Raw genomic sequence first — 27,433 nt, forward strand, 5'->3', positions numbered from 1 at the left:
GGAACAAATTACAAGGGCAGAGTCTGCCTTTGAGCAAGTGGTTCCTAAACCAGCCCACCTTTCCTGGGCCCTTTCCAAGTCAAGGTGCCCGACAAGATTTTTGTGGAAGGCAGAAGAGCATAGTGATAAAGCTTGAGACTAACCACTGATCTCTGCTATTTGCCAACTGTGTGACCTGGGGCAAGTTAAACTTTGTAATCTCAATCTTCTAGATGGTGAAATGGAAATAATAGCATCGATATGATGAAATGCATAGAATTAATACATTTTAGTGCATTAATTCAATGGGAAAAGCATATCAGGTACTCAACACGAGGCCTGGCACATAATAGGAGCTCAGTAAACAGTGCCATGACTGCGTCATAGCTGTGGCCTTATGTCTGGGGGATGGTACCAGGATAGGCCTGAAAAGGAGCCTTGCACTGGGAATGGGGAGCAGGCGTTGTAGGGAGAGGTGGGGAAGGAAGTGTCCTGGTTGGCAATGGCAATGGGAGGGCTGTGGAGGGCCTTCAGGGGACACACTACCCCCACGTCTCTTCCTCTCCAAGGGTACTTTTTGTCTGTGTCCCCAGCCTTGCCCTGGGTCCACACCCTCTTCTCTTGTTTCTCTTTGTGCGGATTTGCACACCACCACAGCTTCTTTATTTTCCTACCCACCTTATTTTCTATCTTCCTGCTTCCCCCTTGGCTTTTTGATCATTCTTTAACCTTTGCCTATTCCCTGAATCCCACTGTGAAAACCTCCAAGTTGCCTTGTCATTTTCTGGTGTTTCAGTTCAATTCATTCACTCAATCATGTCTAGCTCTTTGCGACTCCAGGGACTGCAGCACGCCAGGCTTCCCTGTCCATAAACAATTCCCAGACATTTTTAAACTCATGTCCATTGAGTCGGTGATGCCATCCAACCAACTCATCCTCTTTCGTCCCTTTCTCCTCCCGCCTTCAGTCTTTCCCAGAATCAAGATCTTTTCAAATGAGTCAGCTCTTCACATCAGGTAGCCAAAGTATTGGACTTTCAGCTTCAACATCAGTCCTTCCAGTGAATATTCAGGACTGATTTTCTTTAGGATGGACTGGTTGGATCTTCTTGCAGTCCAAGAGACTCTCAAGAGTCTTCTCCAACACCACAGGTCAAAAGCATCAGTTCTTTGGCACTCAGCTTTCTTTATGGTCCAACTCTCACATCCATACATGACTACTGGAAAATCATAGCTTTGACTAGATGGACCTTTGTTGGCAAAGTAATGTCTCTGCTTTTTAATATGTTGTCTAGGTTGGTCATAACTTTTCTTCCTAGGAGTAAGCGTCTTTTAATTTCATGGCTACAGTCACCATCTGCAGTGATTTTGGAGCCCCCAAAAATAAAGTCTGACACTGTTTCCACTGTTTCCCCATCTATTTGCCATGAAGCGATGGGACCAGATGCCATGATCTTCGTTTTCTGAATGTTGAGCTTTAAGCCAACTTTTTCACTCTCCTCTGGTGTTTAGAAAATCATGAACAGTTGGAGTTGGGAAGGAATTCATCCCCTTTCCCTCAGCTTTCACTGAATAAGGCTGGGGAAGGAGGACCAGCTGCTCTTCCCAGGTCTGTGAAAAGGGCTGCTCCCAGGACTCTGGCTCTGACTGTGTGTGATAAGGCAACATCTCCCTTGTCAGTGGAATAATCTCCCACAGGATAATCCTTTCTCATCTCCATCTCCAATCCCATTTCTCTGTGTGTGTGTGTGTTTTTTTTAATTGGCTGCTTTGAGTCTTTGTTACTGTGCATGGGCTTTGTCTAGTTGTGGAAAGTGGGAGCTACTTGCCAGTTTCCAGGTGTGGGATTCTAGTTGCAGTGGCTTTTCTTGTTGTGGAGCACAGTAGTTGTGGCCTGGTGGGCTCAATATTTGCGGATCATGGGCCCTAGAGCTCAGGCTCAGTAGTTGTAGTTCACAGGCTTAGCCGCTCCGAGGGATGTGGGATCTTCCTGGACGAGGGATCGAACCAATGTCCCTTGTATTGCAAGGCGGATTCTTAACCACTGGACCACCAGGGAAGCCCCTCCCCTTGGTATTCTTATGTCACAGGGAAGTCAGAGTGAGGATGAGAAGAGCACACAATTCCTGACCACAGGCTACACTCACTTTAGTCCCAGTACCAGCTTTGAGCGAGGCCCAGATGTGATGAGGCAGGACTGTTGGAGAGAGTTGTGTGTGTGACTTGGGGTCTTTGAGAGAGTTTGCAAGTCAGTATATATCTTCAGAGTTTTTTCCTTAATATTGAATTGATGGGATAGATTCAGCGGGTAGAGGGATGATGACAACAATCAGAGCAGAATGGATTGGGGTGGGGGAAATGGTGTAAGAGAAGCAGAGGGGAGGGGAGAAAGAAGGGGTTGTGAGCACCAGTCAGGCCGAATGTAGACCTTGTCATTTATCTCGTGGAGGGTTGTGAACAGAAGGATCATGGAGATGAGCCCATGCTTTGGCTTCCACTTATTTCTTTTTGGAATTTGAGTTCATGTTCTTGCATGTGGAGGTTTTGGGAGCACTGAATAAGTACTGGGCAGTGAGGAACTAGCAAAAGTTAACTACAGAACTGCTTGTGCCAAAAGGCAGCTGATGTGGGACAGGCAGGGGATATGAAATCAGGAGATCTGGATTCAAGTTCTTCCTTTCTTTCTCACTAGGCTTGTAATCTGGGGCAGGTTTTTTAATGTCTTCTGGCTTCAGTTCTGCTCAGTTCAATTCAGTTGCTCAGTAGTGTCCGACTCTTTGGGACCCCAGGGACTGCAGCATGCCAGACCTCCCTGTCCATCACTAACTCCCGGAGTTTTTTCAAACTCATGTCCATTGAGTTGGTGATGCCATCCAGCCATCTCATCTGCTGTCGTCCCCTTCTCCTCCTGCCTTCAATCTTTTCCAATGAGTCAGTTCTTCTCATCAGGTGGCCAAAGCATTGGAGTTTCAGTTTCAACATCAGTCCTTCCAATGAATATTTAGGGCTGATTTCCTTTAGGATAGACTGGTTGGATCTCCTTGCAGTCCAAGGGACTCTCAAGAGTCTTCTCCAACACCACAGGTCAAAAACATCAGTTCTTTGGCACTCAGCTTTCTTTATGGTCCAACTCTCACATCCATACATGACTACTGGAAAATCATAACTTTGACTAGATGGACCTTTGTTGGCAAAGTAATGTCTCTGCTTTTTAATATGCTGTCTAGGTTGGTCATAACTTTTCTTCCAAGGAGCAAGCGTCTTTCAATTTCATGGCTTCAGTCAGTTCTGCTTCTGTAGAATAAAAAACAAAGCCTGCCCTGGAATTCCCTGGCAATCCAGTGGTTAGGCTTTCACTGCTGAGGGCCTGGGTTTAATCCCTGTTCACAGCCAATGGCTCAGTGGGTAAAGAATCCACCTGCAATGGAGGAGACACAGGAGACTCGGATTCAGTCCCTGGGTCTGGAAGATCCCCTGGAGAAGAAAATGGCAACCCCTCCAGTATTCTTGCCTGAAAAATCTTATGGACAGTGGATCCTGGTGGGCTACAGTCCATGGGGTCACAAAGAGTCAGACACTACTGAGCAACTAAGAATGCATGGGGAACCAAGATCCTGCAAGCTGCCAAAAAAAGAAAAAACTAACAAAGCCTGCCCTTCCTGCTTGACAAGGTCATGCTAAGGATTAAATGAGATAATGGAGGAGAAAGCTCTCTAATCTGTAAAGCATTATGCAAATATTTGCTGTCTTCATCAGTGGTATGGTGAAAAGGGTCAAGACGCCAGTAGACAGGGAAGTGAAAGCCAAGAACCCAGTGACGAAGGTGACACAGCATTTAATCTGCTATGTGGAGACAGGCCCTTTCCCATCTTAACCAGTCCAGGGACAGCCAGGCAGCTGCTGCTAGCACATGTGGTTCTTTTGGAGCATGTAATATGGGGGACGATGTACAGAGTGACGTCAGCTTCTAATCACTGTTTTGCAAAGCTGCTGATAGTCTGGGTTATTTGCTAAAATGAAACCAGAAAGGCTATAAGTTTGAGAAGCAGATGAAATGCTGGGATGTGGTTAAGTTAAACCCTTGTGAAATGAACTCGTTTATTAAAGACAGCCACACTGCACCTTATCTTGGATGGCATTTTCAGAGGGAGGCAGTATGATATGGGCTCTGGAATCAGACGTACCTGGTTTCCAATTTAAACCCTTTTAAGATTCTCAGTACTCCCTGATTTTGAACTTTCGGAGCAAGTCATTCACTCCTCCAAAGCTTGCTTTCCTTGTCTGTAAAGTGGGAATGATAATGTCTACACAGAACTGTTCTGAAGATTTATAAGAGTGAATATATGTAAATTGCTTACCACTTTTGCTCAGCATATAAATAAAAGCTCAGTAAATATTAGCTATTGTTATTATTGTTAACCTAGAGGCACTGAGTATGTTGAATGACTCCTCAGGCTTCCTGACAATGTCACCTTTGAGGAAGGGGCCCTGATTGAGCCACTGTCTGTGGGGATCCATGCCTGCCGGCGAGCTGGAGTTACCCTGGGGAACAAGGTCCTTGTGTGTGGAGCTGGTAAGAAACAGATACAACTGTGGTTATGAGTTCATTAAAGGGGAATGTGAGACCCCTCTGCCATCTCCTCCCTACTCCAAGGGCCGAGATAGATTCTTGAATCTCTCTGGTTAGGGAGGATTAAAGTATGCCATTCCTTCAAAGAGTGCAATTTGGGATTATTTTTCAACCCTTGACAGGAAACTAGGGAAATATTTTTGGGATTAAAGGGAAGGGTATCTTTTGGAGCTTTCAGATCATCCCAGAGAACTGGTATCCTGGTCTTTCAAGAATGAGATGGCTACTACTTAGGACCAGCAGGAGTGAGTCCCAACCCATGGGGAGCCAGCACTCTGCCCACATAGGCTTACAGCTAGCTCCTTCTTCCTCCTCTGCTTCCACCCAGCTGAACAAACCTGGCAACCTCAGATTGAATCATCTAGGCTTCTAACTGCTTCAGGTGACCCTACAAAAACATGCTTCACTCCTTGTGGGTGTGATCTGGTGTAGACTTTTTTTTTTCATTATTATTGAGGTTTAACTGACGTATAACATTTTATTAGTCTCAGGTGTGTAATATAATGATTTTAATACTTGTGTATATTGCCAAATGATCACCACAATAAGTCTAGTCAACATCTATCACCACATATAGTTATAAAACTTTTTTCTCATGATGAGAACTTTAAAATATGTTCTTTTAACAGCTTTCATATATGCAATACAGTATTATTAAGTATAGTCACCATGCTGTACATTCGATAACCAGGACTTGTTTATTTTGTAACTGAAAGTTTGTACCTTTTGACCCTCTTCATCCATTTCTTCACTGCCACCACTGCCTCTGGCAATCCAGTCTAGTCGCCATAACTATGAGCTCAGGGTTTTTATGGCTGAATAATATCCCATTGTGTGTGTGTACACCACATTTCCTCTGTCTGTTCATCCACTGATGAACACTTAGATGGTTTCCATGTCTTGGCTGTTATAAATAATACTGCAGTGGTTATGGGAGTAGAGATACATTTTGAGTTAGTGCTTTGGTTTTCTTTGGATAAAATTCCACTTCTGAGCAGAAGTAGAATTGTCAGATCACATGGAAGTTCTATTTTTAATTTAATCTCCATACTGTTTTTCCATAGTGTTTGGACTGGTTTACATTCCCAACCAACGAATGCATAAGGTTTTCCTCTTCTCCATATTCCCCCTGACACCTGTTACTTGTTGTGTTTTTGATAAAAGCCATGCTGACAGATGTGCAGGGATATCTCTTTGTAATATTGATTTGAATTTCTCTGATTTTTGATGTTGAGCATCTTTTCATGTTTATGTTGCCCATCTGTATATATTCTTTGGAAACATGTCTAGTCATATTCTCTGCCCATTTTTAAATTGGATTGTTTTTCTGCTGTTAAGTTGGGTAAGTTCTGTATATTTTTGGAGATTAATACCTGTATCAAATATATGATTTGCCAATATTTTTCTCCTGCTCAACAAGTTGCTCTTTTCATTTTGTTGATGTTTCCTTTGTTATGCAGAAGTTTTTTAGTTTGATATGGTCCCGGTTGTTTATTTTTTATTTTCATTTTTTTTTTGCCACACCATGCAGCTCGCAGTATCTTAGTTCCCTGATCAAAGACTGAACCTGGGCCCTTGGCAGTGAAAACATGGAGTCCTAACCACTGGACTGCCAGGGAATTCCCCACTTTGTTTATTTTTGCTTTTACTGCCATTGTTTTTGCTGTCAAATCCAAAAACTCATCAAGACTGACATCAAGATGCTTGCTACCTATGTTTTCTTTTAGGAGTTTTAGGGTTTCAGGTCTTATGTTCAAGTCATTAATCCATTTTGAGTTAATCCTTATACACTTTGTGATTGGTTTTCTTTGGCAGGGCCAAATAAGTGACTGCAGGGCTTCCTATGAGGGGTGATGGGTGTAGAACAGATGTGCCTCAATGAGCCAAGCAGACTGTAGGATCCAGGGGACAGATTTTTTCTTTTTAATTTGCATAAGTAATACATTTTTGCCTTAGAAAAAGAAATTAAATTATCCATACCATGCCTGCACACATGTGAACAAACACACACAAAAATTCACTGACGGCGTCATCAGCCTGAGAGGACCATTGGTAAGAATTTGATGTAGAATCTTTCAGTTTTGTTTTTGTTTGTTTTATTCATGAGATCATTCTAGATGATCATGCTTCATTTTACCTACAAAAACATTAATATATTATGAACATTTTTCTATGTCAATAGATAAGAGTTAGATGACATATATATATATATATATATATATATATATTTTTTTTTTTTTTTTTTTTTTGCCACACCACATGGCTTGTGGGATCTTAGGTTGTTGACCAGTGATCAGACCCATGCCATTGGCAGAGAAACCACAGAGGCCTAACAGCTGGACCTCCAGGGAATTCCTCTCTTTATTAACTGTATAGTATCCTGCTGTAGTTTACTTAACCCATTTGTTGCTTATTTCCCCGTGTTCTGCTTCCTGGGCAAACTCACTAACTCACTTTTGGAGTGTCCAAAAAGCAGAGTCTCAAAGGTATTCTGCATAACTTTATTTGTGATCCGGTTTTTGTGTTAAACCTAGCACACCAAAACGGGGAAGCCAACCTAGGACATCCTGACAGGGGCTCCTCAGTGGGCACCTTAAAGGATATGTCTCACCCTGGGGAGACATGAGGGGTTCTGAAGAGGCGGGTGGGGGGCAAGAGAACAGGAGCCCAGCACTGGGAGCAGGTTCCAGGTAGAGAACAAGCACTCAGGTGTCCATTTACTCATGCACTCAACAAGCAGTTGTTAAGGTCTCACTGTACATCAGGGACTGGAGCAGAGATGCTAGAGATGCAGTTTCTGTCCCTGGCCTGGACAAGGGGGAGAGGTGGTGTTTGATATTTCAAAATTGCCTATTTGCTCTTTTTTTCAGGGCCAATTGGACTGGTCAGTTTGCTTGCAGCCAAGGCAATGGGCGCAGCTCAAGTAGTGGTAACTGGTAAGTTTTTCTTAAGAAAACCACTGATAAGCTTTTCTTCTTTCCAAATCTTCTTAAGGTGGGAGCAGCTGGGCCTACAGTTTTGAGGCAGGGGCATGAAACCTGTTTCCTTCCTGGAGTACTGGGTTTTTAGAGAGGCTCCTGCTCTTTTCTTCTGGGTTCCAGGGGATGACCAAGTCAGGGCTCAGGAGGAGACTCTTTTGAAGCTTCCGGGAGAGGGTGGCTACTGCAGAGAAAAGAACCTGGCTCTTTATATGTGAACCTCAGATACTTATACTGCCCATTTGATCCTAAGAAGAGACTCAGCCCTTGTTTGACCAAACTCAGAGGGGGTGTGTGTGTGTGTGTGAGTGTGTGAGTGTGTATGTGATGTGAAGTTAGTTGGGTGTGTGATATGTTTATAAGAAGATGTTTATGTTTGAGATATGTGATATGAGCGAGAGACATGAGTGTGTATGTGTGAGGAGAGGTTATCTGATAACATATGTGTGTGTGAGTGTGGAGCACTGTGGTGTAAACTGAAGCTGTGTGTATGTGTGTGGAGAAGGCATCTGTGAGAGGTGTGTATGTATGTGTGTAACGTATCTGAGAGTGTGTGGGTGAATGTGTAGAGTTGTGTGCTGTATGGGGTGTTGTGGATATTTTAAGGGAATGGGGTGCAGAAGGGTGTCACTGCGTGTTTTGTGTGAGGAGGTGAGAGAGTGTATGTGTAGCTGTGGAGAGCTATGTGGTAGGTATGGGGGTATATGGGGATATAGAAGGGTGTGCATATTTGAGAAGTTATCGAGAGATTGTGTGTGAGGGTGTGTGTGTTCAGAGAATGTATGTGTTGGGCTCAGCCACACCACTACACAGAGCTTCCTTGCCATCAGAATCTGCATCTTCATTTTTGCCCCCTAATCCACCGTCCAGTTTCTTAGTTTGAAAGAAACTTTTGTTCAACTGTAGATCTGTCAGCCTCTCGGTTGTCTAAAGCCAAGGAAGTCGGGGCTGATTTCATCCTCCAGATCTCCAACGAGAGCCCTCAGGAAATAGCCAAGAAAGTGGAAGGCCTGCTGGGCGGCAAGCCAGAAGTCACAATTGAGTGCACAGGGGTGGAGACCTCCATCCAGGCCGGCATCTATGTGAGTAGGGATAAAGTGAAAGTGTTAAGTCAGTCATGTCTGACTCTTTGCAACCCAGTGGACTGCAGCCCACCAGACTTCTCTGTCCATGGGATTTCCCAGGCAAGAATACTGGAGTGGGTTGCCAGCCCCTTCTCCAGGCACTCTTCCTGACCCAGGGATCGAATCCAGGTCTGCCACATTGCAGACAGCTTCTTTACCATTTGAGCCATTAGGCCCAGTAGAAATAAGGGTAGCTGAAGCTGGTGGGCAGCTTCGAGTAAGCAGCCCAGGGTGGTGAACCAGTAGAAGGCACCCCCTCCCGCTCCCCCTACAAAACAAAATTAGATAATCCCTTGTTATCTGCTTTCTTATCTCTCTTATGAAGGTAATGACACTTCCCTAACATCCTCATTGAGTCACTGTGATGTTCAAACTAGACCACAGATACACATGGGCCTTCAAAGATGTTAAGTGACTCATACCTTTAGGATAGGATTTTACCAAGTAGTGCTCTTGGTAAAAAAAAAAAAAGAAAAAAGAAGAAAAGAAAATCAATAGGAGGAACAGGGAACCATGCTTTAGATGAGTGTGGGAAATCCCTATCTTGCTTTATGGAGGAAAACTGCAGTCTTTGAGTCATTGATACAAGGTGACGGGCACTAATTCAGTTAGTCACAAAGGTGAGGGGAGTTTTTAGGGTCACAATTGTCTTCTGCTGTCCTTTCCCAGAACTAGGAACAAATAAGCTGCCAATACCTGACCCACCCCTTAGCAACCCACCAGTAATTTATGGACATTGGAAGGGGAGGGGCAGGGAGGAGTAGCACTGCCAAAGTATGAGGAAAAGAAAGAATAAGAGCTCGGCTCTGCTCTCCACCATGGGCCATGTTCTTGGCTGTGTGCTTTATAGACATGGTCCTAATCGGCATAATAGCCCTGACAGTGAGTTCTCATTTTACACATTTTATGATGAGAGAGGCCCAGGGACTTGCCTGGAGCACACTACTCCAATGCCGGGGCTTTCCTTGCTCCATCTGGCTGCCCCAGAGGGGAATAGATTGAGAGGCCAGGAGCCAATTCTGGGGTGGAAGGGGCTGGGCTGGGGAGAATGGCGGCAGCTGCCACCCCCGGGCACCCCTGCCCTGTCCCCCAGCCTGCTTTCTCACAACAGCACATGCCTCTGCCCTTCCTTCTGAGTCACACTGAGTGACACACAAGGGCACTTTCCACCATGCAAGACTTTTGGGAAAAGCTGATCCCTTAAGCTGTGTGGCACGGCCCTCGAGCCTGGCACCCAAGCAGAGCTGCCTTCCCCTCTTCCTACCAAGATGCCTGTGACCCCGGGGTGTCAAGGAAGCAATAGGAGAGGGAGGAGCAGGTGCCACTTTGCCCTGACCTGTTCCAGCCAGAATCAACCAGCTCTCGGCTCCACTGTTGGAGATGGTCAGCATCACCATCTGATGGAAGGAGCTAAGAGAAACCAAAATCCAGCAGGCATTGAGCCTGTGTGTTACCGGTGGAGCCATGTCAACCCATGGCATATTTTGGGTTCCTGCCATATGCCTGGTTTTGTGCCAGACACCTTGAGAGCTTGACCAGTAAGGTGTGTGTGCTGTTTGTGAGTTGTTGACAGGTCAATGACCCCCGACTCAACAGAGAGGCAGTAAAAGATATGGCTTCATAGGGCAAGGCCCTCTTTTGAGAGTCAGTTTTCCATTGTGTTGTGTCTGGATGATATTCATAAGGAGACCTAGCAAATGCTTGTGGTAGAATTGCTGTCATCTCCTTGTTGTGAACGTCATACCCACTAAGCAATGGCCTGAGCATTCCTTTGCCTGTGATCAGTAAGCTCCTGGCCTCCTGGCAGCTTGTGATGACCGGTTCAGTGGAGTGGTGCTTCTCTCCCTTCTTACCAGGCAGAGAGGAAATGCTGCGTGGACAGCAGGTTTCCTGGGAAGTTTCTCAGTGTATTCCATGGCTCACTCACAAATCTGAACCCCTCTCCTCCAGTGAGGATAGCAACATTTTCCCGTTGTGAGATGCCCTTTCCTTGGCTGACAGTGTTTGTATGTCACAGGTGGTCTGTAAGTGACTGCTCCTCAAAAGTGCAAATGAGCTAAGCATTGAGCCCATTCTAGTGCCGGCCTCTGTGACTGTTACCCCATCAGCCCTGCTATGGGAAGGCATCGTCCTATTCTTACACATGAGGCAACCATGGCTGACAGCACCATCTCAGAGCCCACAGCTCAAAAGTACAAATGCCAGGAGTCACCCCTATATTACAGGCTTCTCTCCAGGATGTATCCTTCCCCGTGGAGACAAGCTGTGATGTGTGCTATCTTAAATCCCTTTGGTTAGCACTTAGAATGGCCCCCAGTAAGTGCTTTCTACTGTTAGCTATAATAAAAATTTAGCATGAGCAAACTGTCCATTTTTCTGTCTCTCACTACACTGAGCGCAATGATTCCCCCCCCCCGCCGCCCCACCCCCACCCCCCCAGATCTCTGAAGCAGGCTCAGCACTCATGTAAAGTTATGTGGAAGTTGTCAGCAGAAATTTTGCTCTCCTGACCACTCCAAAGAGGACATTGATGACTCCATTATGACTTATACCATTGAGGTGAATGTCCCTGGAACAAAGATTTCTAATTGCCAGCCTTCACGTATAAGGCAGTTTTTATTTTTTAAAGCATTTAAATTAATTATTTATTGGCCACACAGCTTTTGGGATTTTTTAGTTCCCCCATCAGGGATTGAACCTGTTCCCCCTGCAGTAGTAGCTGGGAGTCTTAACCATTTGACCACTAGGGAAGCCCCTAAGGTAGTTGTTGAACCACAGAATTGCTATAGCCCTCTCCATTGGTGTAGTGCTTCGTAGTTGGTGGTCCCTTAGAAATTTGACCCTCTGTCTTGTGGGTGAGCACTCTGGAGGAGGAGGTGGCTGACACTGACATCTGGTACTAAGTAAAGCTTTGAAAGATGTTCAGAGGCTGCTGAAGGGTCAGCCTTGGTTGCAGGGGAGATCCTCATTGCTCTCTGGAGAACTTATGCTGTTTCCTGGGGTGCTGTGGGCAGCAGGAGATGCTCCCACTGTGCCTCCACTGGTAAAGTGCATTCAGGACCTTTAAAGGAGACCGTGTTCACTCTGCTGCTCTGCTGAGTTTGGTTAACATGCTAAAGAGTTCAGCTGTATAAAAAGAATCAAAGTCTCTGAAATTTCTGGATATTTACCTATTTTTATGGCAACAATGGGCTTTCCACGTGGTGCCAGTGGTAAAGAACCCACCTGCCAGTGCAAGAGACATAAGAGACACAGGTTTGATTCCTGAACTGGAAAGATTCCCTGGAGGAGGGCATGGCAGCCCACCCCAGTACCCTTGCCTAGAGAATCCCGTGGGCTGAGGTGCCTGACAGGCTATATAGTCCATGGGGTTGCAAAGAGTCAGACATGACTGAAACGACTTAGCATGCATGCATCCTCATGGCAACAGGGCTACTGTGAGTAGAGTCTGTATTTTCTCATTTTATTGGTTTTCTGTCCTTACTTCTTCTTTAGGCCACTCATTCCGGTGGGACCCTGGTGCTGGTGGGGCTGGGCTCTGAGATGACCAGTGTGCCCCTTGTGCACGCAGCCACCAGGGAGGTGGACATCAAGGGCGTGTTTCGATACTGTAATACGTGAGTATGTTGTGGGTGAACCAGGGTGGCGAGCGGCCAGCAAGTCCAAGGGAGGCCCTCCACGGCCTCTGGGACCAAGAGGCTCTGCCTGTTTATTCATGAGAGGCACTCCCTGGCCTCGAGAGCCATGTGATATGATAAGGCCCCAAAGAGAGAGCATTCACTCGTGGTTAAAGACGGGAGGGCAGAGCTGACAGGTCTGTAGGGAGAGAGTGAGGGAGGGAGATTATGAGGCATGATCTTCTTGAATGTCTGTCCCTCATCGCCCAGGTGCTCTCTTTTCCGGTTCTAAGTGGCCAGATCTCCATCTTCCCTCCTTAAAGAGAAGAAGGAGAGAAATGAGGGCAACCACAAGAACTCGTTCCTTGGTTCTCACTCCCGGTCCCCAGGTCCCCCCGGGAAGTGACACGGTCTTAATAAATGCCAGCGTATGTTTTGTGGCTCGACCCTCTCCCTGCTGGGGAACTCTGTCCAGGACCATCTTCCCCACCAGTGGCCCTTTCTCCCATTTTAGAATTTGAACCCGTCCCCTCAACAGAGTGCTGTCTTTTCCAGTAAACTCTGCCAAATGAGCTGCTACATGGTGTGATGAGATCATCCTGGGCTGCCGCCCTGAAGCTATCTGCCTTTTCACTTTTCCTAAGGCTTACGCTTGCCTTAGGCCTTCATGCCTAAGAAATTCTAGGCTTCATGGCAGACATTGCATTTGGGAACAGACTGTTCTCCTGAATTACGAGTCATAAGATCATTTCCACCCATTGTTGGCCTGTAGAACCAACCTTACAGAACCACAAAGCTACAAATAAATGTCAAAAAAAAAAGACCTGAAAAACTAATAAGTGTGGCCAAGCTGATCTTGTGCTTGGTAGTTTTGGGGCCCTCCCTCTTTCCTCCTGAAGGTTGAGTGTAATGCTTGTGATCTTTTCCAGATGGCCAATGGCGATTTCAATGCTTGCATCCAAGTCTGTGAATGTAAAGCCCTTGGTCACCCATCGGTTTCCTCTGGAGAAAGCTCTGGAGGCCTTTGAAACATCCAAAAAGGGTTTGGGGTTGAAAGTCATGATCAAGTGTGACCCCAACGACCAGAATCCATGATGTGAATTGAGCTCTGTCGTTGTCCCCACTCTCAGCATGTTGGGGTTCAGTGGTTGACTGGGAGTGGTGGAAGTTTCTTTTGAGTAGTTAGAATAATTAAAATAATTCATTGTAAACAGAGAGCCTTATGCTGGGGAGTTGTACCTTAAAAACACAAGTAAGGAGAATTTGGGGGAACTTGTAGTCAGGATGACCTGTTTATGCTGATCAAAGTTCAAGTAGAGCAGAGCTTGGCAGACAGGTGCTGGGAACTCCCTTTCTTCCTGGAGTGCCTGGAAGGAAAGAAATCTGCCCATTGAATTCCTGCTTCTAGTGTGACCATGGCCAGATGGGAGATGGTAGCTCAGGTAAGAAGAGACCATTTACAACTTTATCAAGACTGAAGTGGCCCCGAAGCTGATTTTCACAAAAATCTGAGCTCCGGGTTGAGGGTGAAAGGGTGTAAACAGTTCTACTTCAGAGCACAGTGCCTCTCCCCCGACATGAGGGCTGTTTGGTTTTATGACAAAAGGAAGAATAAGGGATTCACTTTCCTGGATCTAGGATATATACAAATCAAACAAATAAAATTGCAGTCTCATGTGAAATCAAACCAGCTTGTATTCCTTAAATGTAGAAACAGACCAGGAACTTGGCAGCACTGCTCTTCAGATCCTGAGAATTCTGTGTGACTTATTTTGCAAGATGAAGAATCACCTTCCCAACGTGCCCCACCTGCACCCTTTTGCACATTTGGAGGCAGCCACTGCAGGCTCCTTTGTTACTAGGCAACCAGGAGGTGCCTACCAAAGGGTCCTCATGGGAGACCTTAAATTCCGTTCAGACTAGCCCAGGAGAGTTTGGGCAGTACACCTGTCTTACCCCACAGGACTAGCATGCCCTTCTAGGCTCAAAGTTCACTAATGATTATTAGACAGTTTGTTTAGTTCCAGTCTTTATGAGCAGGAAACTTTTTCCCTCCTCAAAGCCAATTAAAGGTCTTGGTACCTTTCCGTCTGTTTGAGTGATAGCTCCAACCTTGTCTATTTTAATTATGGGATTTTCCTTGGTAAGATTGGTGTCTAAATCACACCATGCCATTTTTGACTTTGAGGTTACTGGTCGCGAATGAAGACACAGTAGCTGGGACATGATTTGGGCTGCAGTCCTACCCCTCAGTTCAGCTAGGGTTGGCAGGTGAGTTTGAAGAGGTTCTGGTTTTCTTGTGACCAGGGAAGGCTATAACCAGTGCCTGGAGTTCCTCAAACTGATTTGGGTAATAAATTCTGCTTGTAGTACATGACTGCTGCCCCAATTTGTGGCCCTGTTTGGGGAGAAATTGACTTTGGTTACCCATTTCACAAAAGGAAACATCTGGGGTTTTTGAAAGTGACTCATTTTCTGCATCAAGTACAATTTTCTTTGACTGTTGAAAACTTAATGATCTCTAATCCTCACAGCAAGCCAAATATAATTATTTTACAACTAAGGAAACAGAGAAATCAAGTAATTTGCTTGAGATCTCACACTACTTTTCATTTCTTGTGTTATCTTTGGAGTTATCTTGCATTTACACATAGCACAGGCACACACTCAGGAGCCACACTACTTCCTTCCCCAAGTCCTGTTTAGATAGGGCCAAACTTGCTGGCCCCCTTCTCTTAAAACTCTTTCCAGCTCAGTGATGCCCAGCGTTCTGGAACGTGGGCTAAGAAAGACTCTTCCCTTTCTAGATGGAAGTCTTCCAATAGAAATACCCCTAAAGGAGGTGGACTCACTATGTTAAATTCACAAGTAGCCACTCTTCCTCTGACTGTGATTTGGTGGAGGGAGGAAGCCACTGAACCTGAAAAGGACTTAGGAGTTGCAGTGGGGACTCCTGGAAAGGTAGGACCACCAAGGACAAAAACATGTGGCTCACTTCACAGTGGTGATGGGGCTAGATCTTCTGTGTTAAGGTCTTGGAGCCGCTACTCCCCGGTCTGTTAAATGGGCTTCCTGATACCTCCATGTGGGCAGTTTCAAGGAGGGAATGGGCTGACTGAAAACAGTTCAGGAAACACTTTCCATTTCCAAATCCCCCCAGAGCTCTACCTACTGTGGTGTTTCACAGCTTCCCTAGCAGGGGCAGAGAGCGTGGTTGGTGGGAGAGGAAGTGGTCTAGGATGAGGGGCCAGCGAGTCCTCCCGGCGGTGAGAGGACCCAAGTCAGTGAACTGAGCGGATGCTGGGCCTCTTTGCATCCTTATTGAGATGTTCCCTTCACTGTTTGCAAGGGGTTTCAGGGAGCCCAGAAATTCAGTTCTCCTGCCACTTTCCCTAAATACAATAAATATTGATTCAGTGAATCAGTTCCGGAAACAAGAATATGAATTCCCCACGAGCTCCCCAAACTTAGGTGGCCTTGCCGGCCTCTGTGTGCTCTGTCACTGATGTGTGGCACCGGTTAATACTGAGGACCCCACCCAGCTGGCACTCCCAACTTGGGTGGAGAGCTGAGAAGGACCCTGCCAGCAGGTTAAAGGGTACAAGGGGGAGGCTGCCCCCTGGACCTCAAAGGAGAGGGGGACACAGCTCCAACCACTTCCTCTTGCCATCCACATTTGGCTACGGTGGATGTTGTCAGAAGTCACTTCTGGATCCTCCGTCCCTGGGTGTCAGGCCATCCCAGTCTTACTTCTGTGTAGCACAGTCCTGCCTCTTCCTTCGTGGTTCCTATCTTGCTCCCATTGGGAGAGCAAAGGAGTCTCATGGGAACTTGGTTGGACCAGAGTTTAAGAGTTGGGGGGAGAGACAGAATTTACTGGATATTTGCCTTTTCCCAGAACTGTCCTCTGCACACGATGTCAGTCTGGGCTTTGAGTACAAAAGCCAATATACAGGACCCACATGCCTGGGTAGCAGGCAGGTCTCCAACTTCACTGTCACATCCACACACCGAGGTCACCGAGGTCCTTGAGGGCTCAGGGAGGGCAGCAGTGAGGCGGCCTGGCTGGGAACTCATAACCCGAGGGGAGCGTCTGTCAGGCAGCAGCAGAGGCTCTCCAGTGCAGCCACTGCCATCCTGAAGCAGCACAGCCACACTCCCATGGCCTTCCTGTCTCCCTCCTGACTGTCCTCTCTGCTTAAAGCTTTTCTGAGTCAGACCCTGAGTTCTTTCCTTGGGCACCTAGAAGTGGTACAGGATTCATGCAAGATGTTCCTGCCAAAAGATCTTTCAGTGGATCTTATCATCAGCGGGAGCTTCTTGAAGGTGATGTGTTGGAGAGAAGACTCTGTCCTCTAGGGTCTTGCACCCATCAGGCCTGCAAGGGGCAGCTTGTTGTGAAGGACTTGGTACAGGAGTCCTGGATTGTATCTAATCCCAGGCCTGCAGCTAACTCACTGTGTGACTTCCCAAGTCACTTTCCTAATTCAGGCCTTGGTTTCCTCCATTGTTAATGGAAGGGTTGCACTGGATGATCTTAAGGTCTCTTTGAGTGCTGATATTTTACAAGGTTCCCATCATCCAGAGGCCCTGTGGAGTAAGGACCCCTTTAGGGGTGTCCCTTGCTTCCCTGGTGGCTCAGACAGTAAAGTGTCTGCCTGCAGACAGGGAGACCCCGGGCTCAATCCCTCGGTTGGGAAGATCCCCTGGAGAAGGAAATGGCAACCCACTCCAGTACTCTTGCCTGGAAAATTCCGTGGACTAAGGAGCCTGGTAGACTACAGTCCATGGGGTCGCAAAGAGTCAGACACGACTGAGCGACTTCACTTAGGCTCTAGATGTGAGTGCAATTCTTGGGTTTCAGTTCCGCTCTTGTCTGTATGTTAATGGGTGGCTGGAGGGAGGAGAGAGGAGCTGTCTGTAGGAACACCCAAGTTCTTGGCATCACCTTATTCTACTCCTTAGCCTCAGGCTCTCAGGTGTGATCCTGAGGTGGAGGTTGCAGGCCCAGAGCTGGGCCTGGGGAGGTGTGGCCCCATGATTGACTTCCTTGTGTGTGGGCAGAGGCACAGCCTGGCTGTGGTTCTCTGTGTAGGACCTCCAGGAGGGGGAGCCTGATGTGGGACTTGGTTTCCTTGCTTAATGGGGAGAGCCTCTGCAATTGTAGTTATCCCATGTGTGGGTCATCCGCTGGGGGATGTGTGGCTTGACTATCCTGCCCCTCCTACTTGTCTTGTTGTGAGTCCTTTATTCCTTTTAGGGCTGTGCTGGGTCTTCATTGCTGGCATGTGGGCCTTCTTCAGTTGCGGTGCGAGGACCTCTCATTACAGTGTGCAGGCTTCTCTAGCTGATGACTGAGAGCTCTAGAGTACCTGGGCTTTCCAGCTGTGGCGCACAGGCCTAGCTGCCCTGTGGCGCATGGAATCTTAGTTCCCTGACCATGGACCAAACCTATGTCCCTTGAATTGGAAGGCAGACCCCCAACCACTGGACCACCAGGGAAGGCCTGTGATTCCTTCTTTACATCTTTAGTTGTAGATCCTTTCCGCTAGTTTTCAGGTCTTTCTCATTAATAATTTGCTCTGTCAGTCAGTTCAGTTCAGTTCAGTCACTCAGTCGTGTCCGACTCTTTGCAACCCCATGAATCGCAGCACGCCAGGCCTCCCTGTCCATCACCATCTCCCAGAGTTCACTCAGACTCACGTCCATCGAGTCCGTGATGCCATCCAGCCATCTCATCCTCTGTCGTCCCCTTCTCCTCCTGCCCCCAGTCCCTCCCAGCATCAGAGTCTTGTCCAATGAGTCAACTCTTCGCATGAGGTGGCCAAAGTACTGGAGCTTCAGCTTTAGCATCATTCCTTCCAAAGAAATCCCAGGGTTGATCTTTGCTCTGTAAATAGCTGTAATTTTGGTGTGCCTGTGGGAGAAAGTGAGCTCAGGGTCTTCCTACTCCACCGTCTTGGCCACTCCCTTAACTGTGTCACACATCATCATTCTATATCACCATATCCCATCATATGGATGTACCATTATTTATAAAGCAAGTCACAGTGGTTTGGATATTTGGATACTGTGCAGGGTTTTGAGCTTATGATAAAGTTTCAATGATGATCCTTGTACACACATTTTTGTACTTCTAACTTACTCTTTCCTGAAGTTGTATTTTAGAATGACAATAGCTGAGTTGAAGAGTTTACACCTTTTAAAGGAGACTTGGTTAGAAAAGAAAACAGAATATTGAGACCACCTAAGAAAATCTGAGTTTGGGTGTGCCTGAGTCCACATACAGTGTGGGAGCACTCTGCAGAGTAGGAGAGCTTTCAAAGATGGGACCATGCAGTCACTGGCTCTCTGGCTTCAGGCCAACCCTGGGAAAGCTGGAGACTTGGGCCTCCACCATCTGTAACCTGAACAGGACACCATTTCTTCAGGCCTTCATCTTCTTATTAGTAAACTCAGTATCCCTTCTAGCAGGATGTGAGAACAAACAGCCCCTGTAAAGGGCTGGCGTAGGATTCATGTAGAGCTGTGACTGGATCACTGTGGAGCAGGGGACCCCTCCCCTGTAAATAAACTTATACTAGAAGGCTCTCTCCACTCCACCGAACTTCAATGCCAGGGCATTCTGAGAGCCATTCACTTCAATAAATCACTTGGAGGAAGTGAGGATGGTGTGTATAGAGTGTTCCTTTTGGGCCCTGACCTCTCTTATGTATGCAAATCAACATGGTATAGAAAGAATTCAAATAGTTAATAACATGCAAATCTTGGATTCTCAGACCTTGCAGACTGACAGTTTGTAGTACTCTTTTGGAATTTCTGAGCAAGTGATTAAAATACAGTTGTCACATTGCTTTTTTAAGCACATATATATTTAACGCTATGTTTATATATATAGCTTAACAATGTAGATTTTCAAGTTTGCTTGCATATTTGTGTCATGTGTTTTCAGAAACCCTAAAGTGAATCATTTCCCTTGTCACTCTCTAAATGGGATGAGATAGGACTGCCAGCACTGATAATCTCAACGATTGATGATTCTAAGGAACTTCTGGAAAAACTGCTATGTAAGCAGAAGAGAGGAAAACATATGAGCTTAGAGGGAGTGAATGAGGAAAAAGCTCAGAGGAAATGGAGCCAGTAATCTAGGGTAAGGTGAAGAAAGTGACTCATCTGTGACCTTTGGAAACTGGGGCTGTTGTTCTGGGGAACAACAGCTGGGCTTACAACACATCACAGGCGCTCTAGCCAGAGCTCCCCTGGGCACCCCAGACTTGGCTTCCCCTGGTGAAAAGTATAGTGAAAGTATTAGTCGCTCAATTGTGTCTGACTTTGCAACACCATGGACTGTAGCCTGCCAGGTTCCTCTGTTCATGGGGATTCTCCAGGCAAGAATACTGGAGTGGGTTGCCATACCCTCCCCCAGGGGATCTTCCTGACCCAGGGATTGAATCCGAGTCTCCTATATTGCAGACAGATTCTTTACCGTCTGAGCCACTTACCACATACAAAATTCCCACATCTTGCTGCTCACCCAACAAAACTAGAACTCGGCTGGTCCCTAAAGCCATACTGCCTCTTCCAGAACAGGGTTCCAAAGGGAGTGAATCTTCCAGGGGAAAGACAGATATTGCTGGGGTTGGCTGAGGAAGAGTTTTCTGTCATTCAATATGCATCTTGTCATTGGCCTAACTACAGGAGAAGCTCGCCTGATTTGGAAGCGGTGATAAAGGAAGAGGCCAGTGGGGTGTTTAGATGTCTTGGGGTCCCCATAGAAAGAAAGAGGTAGGTAGGTACATGTTAGGCTACTCCATTTTCTTATGACCTTGAGCAACTCAAATTCTAAAAGCCTCGGGTTCCTTATTCTTTAAGTAGGGAAGAGAACACCTCAGGGTGGTCACAGGGGCAGAATGAATGGCTCCGTGACTGTGGCCCTGCCCCTTCCTCACCAAACTTCCTGTCTTCAGCTGGTGAATGGGCAGGGTGGATGATCCCCAAGGCTTTTCCAGCTCTGTGCCTCAAGTCTGCAAAAGTGCTTCAAAGAAGTTCCCAGGGTGACAGAAAAGGCTCAGCCTGCTGACCCAGTGTCCTCTGCTTTTCCATAAACCTGTCAGGGCTAGGAGGAGGAGATGGCACCTAGACATGGAGAACAAGCAGAAGTAGGAACCAGGTAACTTCATTCAGGAACTTCCTGTTATCTGCCTTCCCTGCTCTGCCCCTGTGACCACCCAGAGGAACCCTGCACCCAGGAGCCCTAAGCAAGTAATTGCTCCCTACTGGCTAGGGTCTCCCCAAGGCCATGGCTATGCCTCTCACCCACACTATGGAGGTACCCCTCAATGGCTGGTGCGGTGCCTGGTGCTCACAGAGGGAACTCTGGAAATGTCTGTAGCCTGATAAGTAGCTTAATCTCACTCTGAGCTCTGAGCCATTGCTTCTCAGCAGTCTCCCTGAGCTGACCCCAGAGCAGCTAGAAGTTCCCAGCGTGTTTCACTGGGTAGCAGAGAAAGGACCTGGGGGGTATGTCCAGAGCAAGAGAGGGCTCACCTGCTTTTAAAGCCCCTTGCCCTGGAGACCCATCAGAGACAGCCTGGGGTCCAAATGAGATGGGGCAGCTGAGCAGGATCTCATTGAGGGACAAGGAGTGAGACCAGCTGCCCCTTTCAGACCTCTTTGGTTTTAAGGGGGTTTGTGGGGGCCTTGTGGTATGATAAGAACAACTCTGGGCCACAGGCAGAATCCTGGGTTCTGGATCCAGGCCCCCCACCCCTAAGTTTAGGAGATCCATTTAGTTTATTTGTGTGTTCCTGGGCATCTGTCATAGGGGCAGTAAAACCTCAGTAGTGTCATCTATACAGTAGGATACTAAGCTGCTGTGGAAAAGAATGAGGGGATAGTTATAACAGCCAACCTCTTGAATGCTTACTATGGGCCAGACTTTTTATTTAATTAACTTGTTTATTTATTTATTTTTGGCTATGCTGGGTCTTCATTGCTGCTAGTGGACTTTCTCTAGTTGCAGTGAGCAGGCCCTACTCTTCATTGTGGTGCACAGGCTTCTCAATATGGTGGCTTCTCTTACTGCTGAGCATGCGCTCTATGATGCACAGGCTTCAGTAGTTGTGGCCTAGGAGCTTAGTTGCTCCGCGGCAGGTTGAATCTTTCCAGACCAGGGATCAAACCAGTGTCACCTGCATTGGCAGGCAGATTCCTTATCCACTCCGCCACCAGGGAAGTCCTGGGCCAGACTCTCTTCTGAGAGTGCTAGGTATCTTAACTCATTTCAGCCTCACAACAACCCTATGGGATTAGTATTTCTCCCATTTTAAACCTGAGAAAACAGGTACAGAGATTAAATAATTGCCCCAGACCCTCCCCTGACCCCATACATACATCTATTTGACTGTGTGTGGGGGAAATGGTCTAGAAGGATAGACACCAAACTGTTAATGGTAGTTCACCCCAGAGGAGAGGATTTGAAGGAGGTTTCATGGTGTCTGAGGGGAGGGAAACAGAAGGACTTTCATCATTTTTTTAAACTGTATAAATATCTCTATTAGTTAAAAAAGTTTGACCAGTATCATTTTAAAAAGTGAATAAGGATGTCACAATTCACTGTAGCTTTCAGAGTCAAATGCAGAAGTGCATGAGCCGTATCATGAACTCCCAAGGCAGAGGACACTCTCCATTCCTAGAAATCCTTCAGCTGCAGTCAGTTCCAAGGATCAGGTAGAGAAAGGGAGCCACCCAATCTTGGTTACAACCCCACCCCTGACCCCTAGAAGACCCCTGGCAGGCTGGGCAAGGTGATCTGTTACATCATGGGCCCAGGAGTCACTTGTGAAACCTCAGGACCATAGGGTGGAACCACAGGTCTGAGAAGTGAACTGTTTGCCCCCTTGTGTTTTTATCTCTTGGTCTTCTTAAGTAAATCATGTCCTTTATCTGATGACTAAGGGAGTAACCGCTCTTATGAGGGCAATAATTGGCAAGTCTTCCCTCTAGTTCTGCATGCCTGCATCTTTTGGACTTAGCCATGTTTTGTGGACTCCGTGACACTGAGTTCTGTTTGTTGGTTTCGTTTTCTCTTTAATTAATTTATTTTTTTAATTGAAACATAATTGCTTTACAGAATTTCGTTGGGTTTTTTGCCATACATCAGCATGTTTGTTTCTTTTTTAATGTAGTCTTAAATTTTTTTGGCTTTGCTGGGTCTTCATTGCTGTGCAGTCTTTCTCTAGCTACAGAGAATGCGAGCTACTCTCTAATGCAGCACTGAGGCTTCTCGTTGCAGTGGCTTCTCTTGTTGCAGAGCACAGGCCCTAGGCACTCTGGCTTTAGCAGTGGGACCCATAGGCTTAGTTGTTCCCCAGCACCTGAACCCAGGCCAGGTGAGGCCTGTTTCTTATAAAGTGATCCTTCGTTGGGGTCACTAGCACTGATGAGGTAGCCGTGTCACACTGATGTCAACAGAGCCAAAGGTAAAAGGAATTCACAGATGTTCTTTCCTTCTAAAGATGCCATCTTTAGGGAGGTCTGGTTGTGGAAGGGGCACACAGCTCAAGTCTGGACAAGTAGAATGCAGACTCCAGCCCAGAGATGAGTTTGTATAATTGACCCTTTTCAAGGATTGGTTCCCTCCTCCAGAGACTTTTCCTAAATTCCCTCACAGCTCTACCACTTATCTTGGCGTGTAATCAGTTATTTATTGTGTGATATAATCTATGTACCATATAGCCAGAGAGAATCTGTTCTGTGCCTAACACTTTGCTAGGCAGTGGAGAAATGACAGTGAACAGCAGGGGCCCAGGCCCTCCCTTCTAGGAGTTCACAGCATAACAGGAAAGACGGACCTTGAACAAGCACTGTGCTTGCAAGTGTAATGAGTTACTGCACTTTCTCCCCAAAGCTGGACTGATTTTTCACTCCCAGAGGGCTGGGATATGTCTTGCAGTCCTCTTGAGTCCTGTAGGCTCTAACATGACCTGTCACAGCAATTGGTCAATAAATGCTACTTGAATAATTAACAATGAGAAACAGATTATGAAAATGTTTAACTGTTTCTTTTCTTAATTTAGGTATGTAAGTATATATGCTCAGTCGTGTCTTACTCTTTTCGACCCCATGGACTGTAGCCCACCAGGCTCGTCTGTCCATGGAATTTTCCAGGCAAGAATACTGGAATGGGTTGGCATTTTCAACTCCAGGGGATCTTGCTAACCATGGAGTTGAACCTGCGTCTCTTGAGTTTTCTTCATTGGCAGGCAGATTCTTTACCACTAGTGCCACCTGAAAAATAATATTTATATTAATTTCAAGTATATAACATAATGATCCATATTGTGAAATGATAACCACAGTAAGTCTAATTAATATCTGTCACTGTATATAATTACAAATTTTTTTCTTGTAATGAGAACTTTAAAAATCCACTGTTTTAAAGCAACTTTCAAATATGCAATACAGTATCATTAACTATAGTCACCATGCTGTAGTTTGGGCTTTTTTTAAAAATAATTTTATATATTTTTGGCTGTCCTGGGTCTTCATTGCTGCACAGGCTTCTCTCTAGATGCAGCAAGTGGGGGCTACTCTCTCTAGTTGCGGTGTGCAGGTTTCTCATTGCAGTAGCTTTTCTTGTTGCATAGTGCAGGCTCTAGGGTGTGTGGGCTTCAGTAGTTGCAGCATGTGGACTCAGTAGTTGTGGCACCCAAGCTCTAGAGCACAGGCTCAACAGTTGTGATGCATGGGCTTAGCTGCTTTGAGGCATGTGAGATCTTCCTGGACCAGGGATCAAATCTGTGTCTCCTGCACTGACAGGCTGATTCTTTACCACTGAGCTACCAGGGAAGCCCCTGATTGTTTCTTGATTGCCTTCTCTTTCTATACCATTAGAAGCACCAAGATGGAAAAGAGCAGAAATTCTGAGATTTCATGGGACCTGGGTTCAAATTCTGATTTTGCTTGTTCCTTCTTGCATGTTTGTGCACAATTACTGTCTGAGCCTCAGGTGCCTTCTCTGTAAAATGAGAGCAACAAATCCTTCTTCAAAGAGTTAATGTGAAGATTAAATGAGGCAATTTGTATAAATATGGTATAGAGTCTAGAACACACACCTTTAAATGTTTGTTTCCTTCTCCTGGCCAGTTGAACCTTGGATGGAAGGTAAAAGAAGGGCTTCTATTTCCTAATACAGGGCTTCTGTTCAGTTAGGATAATGAGCACAGAGGGAAGTGGTAAACTTTTACATCTGGAAGTGGTCTTAGTCTACTCCCTTCATTTCCTCGGTGAGGAAATTGAAGCCCAGAGGACTCTGGTGATTTCCCTAAGGTCACACAATGATTTTAGTAGTAGGGCTAGAAACAGAACCCAGGTGCCAACACAGCATCCAGTGCACTTGGGGCAACTTCTCCTACAACTTTATAATTTTATTGCCAGCCTCTCACCCTCAGAAAAGGGAGTGTCTTCATATTACAGTTTATCTGAAGTCTCTGCAGGAAGGAAAATAATTCCTGAGAAGATGGCTGGAGAGATTCCCAGTCCTTTACAACTTCCTGGAGACTGGGCAGGGAGGTTAGCTCTCCTTGTCATATTCCAGGTATTACCAGGAAGGAGTGACTTCCACATGATCTGAGGGCCTGATGTCCCTAGAGGGTAGGGCAGGCCTCCTCCCCCTTCCTAGAGAGATGGGAAGGGGAGAGAGCAGTCAGCACAGGACAGATCTGGACTCAGAACGAGTCACTTGGACTTCCCTGGTGGCCTAATGGTTAGGAATCTGCACAAGTTTGATCTTGATCCCTGGTCCAGAAAGATCCCACATGCCACAGGGCAACTAAGCCTGTGGGCCACAACTACTGAACCCGAGCTCTAGAGCCTGTGCTCTGCAACAAGAGAAGCCAGCATAACGAGAAGCCCCTGCGCTGCAACTAGAGAGTAACCCCGGCAGTTAGAGAAAGCCCACGTGCAGCAAGAAAGGCAATTAGAGAAAGCCCACGTGCAGCAAGGAAGACCCACAGCCAAAAATAAATAAGTAAATCTTTTTTTTAAAAAAGGACAAGTCACTTAGCATCACTCAAGCCCCACATACTCCAAACTCCTCAGAATATGGAGCTCTGACTCCTAGAGCTTCAACCTCTCTTAATAATAACAGTGACAACAACAATAATATTATTAAGTGCCAGGCACAGTTCAAGGCTATCATACATTATCTTTGCCTGAAGGCTTGCAGCCTGCTTTTGAGAGGCAAAATAAAGTGGTAGTTAAGGGCCTGGTCTCTGGTTAAAACTTCCTGTGCTCAAATCCAGATCTCTCACTTACATAGAGGGCAATACAGGTAAAAATCAAGTGAATTAATATGTATAAAGCATTCACCATAGCACTGGGCACACAGCAAGCTCTGTGTCATTTAATTGTTAAAATCTCATAGTCACCTCAGGAGCCTTTCCTTAATCATCTTATCTAAAGGGCTCCCTTTAATGATTCAAATATAATTCAAAGATAATCCTAGATCATGATAAAGAGATTCAAAAATAATAAAACAATGATTATTTTGAATCTCTTTATCATGATCTAGGATTATCTTTCTGTTCTTTCTTTCCTTGTTTCTTGTCCATTTGCTCCCATTAACAGAGAAGTTCCATGGGAGCTGAATCTTGCCTGGGACCTAATAAAAGCTCAGCATATATTTGTTGAATTGAATTGAATTTTATCATTGGATTTTCCCCCTTTTATGAAGAGGCAAAATGCACTGAGAGTTCCTTTGTTTGCTCAAGGTCACCCAGCTGGTGACCCAGTTTGACTCAAAATCCCTCACTCTTAACAACTATGCTAAATTGGCTCCTCTTACTCAAAAATTCATGGGGCTTCCCAGGTGGTGCTAGTGGTAAAGAACCTGCCTACTAATGCAAGAGACATAAGAGACATGGGTTCAATCCCTAGGTTGGGAAGATCCCCTGGAGGAGGGCATGACAACCCACTCCAGTATTCTTGCCTAGAGAATCCCTTGGACAGAGGAGCCTGACAGGTTACAGCCCATAGAGTCACAGAGAGTCGGACACGACTGAAGCGGCTTAGCATGCACGCGGGCACTCAGAAATGCTTGTGAGTAAGTGGATGGGAAGTGGATGGGAAGTTTACCACATCTTATCAACTTCCTCCCCTCTCAAATGGTGCTGGGTCTGGAAATTTGGGGGGAAAGGCAAAGAGCTAGCCTTCATGTCTTTCTCCTAGAGCTCAGCCTCAGCACCTCCCCACATCTTCATGTACTCCTTTGCCACCTGACCCTGAAGCCTTTTCACCCAGTCTCATCCTCATCCTCTCCATCTGCAGCCCCACTTCCCTCCAATCCCACCCTATTCCTTCTCTACCCCTGTTCCATTCCCAGCCCCATTCCCATGCCCAAGGCAGGGCTTGGGCTGGGCTCTGTCCTAGGACCTGAGACCTATATCTGTGACCTGAAGTAGAAAAGATTTGCTTTCTTTCTCAGATATAAGATATAAACACGTCTGTTAAATTTTCCTGAGTCATCTTTCCCTAGTCCTCTTTCTCTGGAAGTTTTGGTGGCCTCCTATGTTTACATATTTTCCAGTGTCTAACCTCTCCCCTGCACTCATGGTCTCATTTGTGCAGTCTGTGATCTCATTATCTCAATCCAAAGGTACATTGCCTGCTTGCTGCCTGATCCTGCCTTTCAATTCATTTCCCAAGACTTGGCCTCGAAGTTCCAGGAAGGGTGGGGCCAGTTGAAGTTCTGGTGAATAACCACGCTGAAAACACTTCTATCCTCTCTGCGAGTCCTTGACTTCTGTCACGCAACATGTGGCTTTCTGGAAACTGGGCAAGGTTAGACAGTAGCCGGATCATATGAATACATGCTTCAGTCTGACATCTGGAACTTGGCTAGGGTATGGTGTCAGGACTAGTGCTAGACAGGCTGGGTGTCATCTAGGCTACCTAAGATCTTGGTGGCACAGATGTCCCCCTGTCGCCATTGTCTGGATCCTGGGCAAGAGTGATCACAGAGTCTTCAGGAGACCTTCAGTCAGGCCCAAGCATAAGGGAATATAAGGCTGAGTAGAGGTTATGGAGAATCATGACAGCCACGTC

At 46.3% G+C, this 27,433-nt stretch overlaps 1 protein-coding gene across 1 annotated transcript in view; it reads left to right on the forward strand.

Annotated features, from left to right (window-relative positions):
- The window catches only part of SORD (sorbitol dehydrogenase), a 31,865-nt gene extending 17,090 nt beyond the window's left edge, over positions 1–14,775 (forward strand). Inside the window, exons 5-9 of the mRNA XM_068964738.1 lie at positions 4,434–4,552; positions 7,480–7,545; positions 8,494–8,669; positions 12,207–12,328; positions 13,258–14,775. Of these exons, the coding sequence (XP_068820839.1) occupies positions 4,434–4,552; positions 7,480–7,545; positions 8,494–8,669; positions 12,207–12,328; positions 13,258–13,423 (649 nt within the window). The 3' untranslated portion in view covers positions 13,424–14,775. The remainder of the gene's footprint in view (positions 1–4,433; positions 4,553–7,479; positions 7,546–8,493; positions 8,670–12,206; positions 12,329–13,257) is intronic.
- The last annotated feature ends 12,658 nt before the right edge of the window (positions 14,776–27,433 follow it).

Source organism: Capricornis sumatraensis, chromosome 2, assembly GCF_032405125.1.
Source record: "Capricornis sumatraensis isolate serow.1 chromosome 2, serow.2, whole genome shotgun sequence".
Lineage (NCBI taxonomy): Eukaryota > Metazoa > Chordata > Mammalia > Artiodactyla > Bovidae > Capricornis > Capricornis sumatraensis.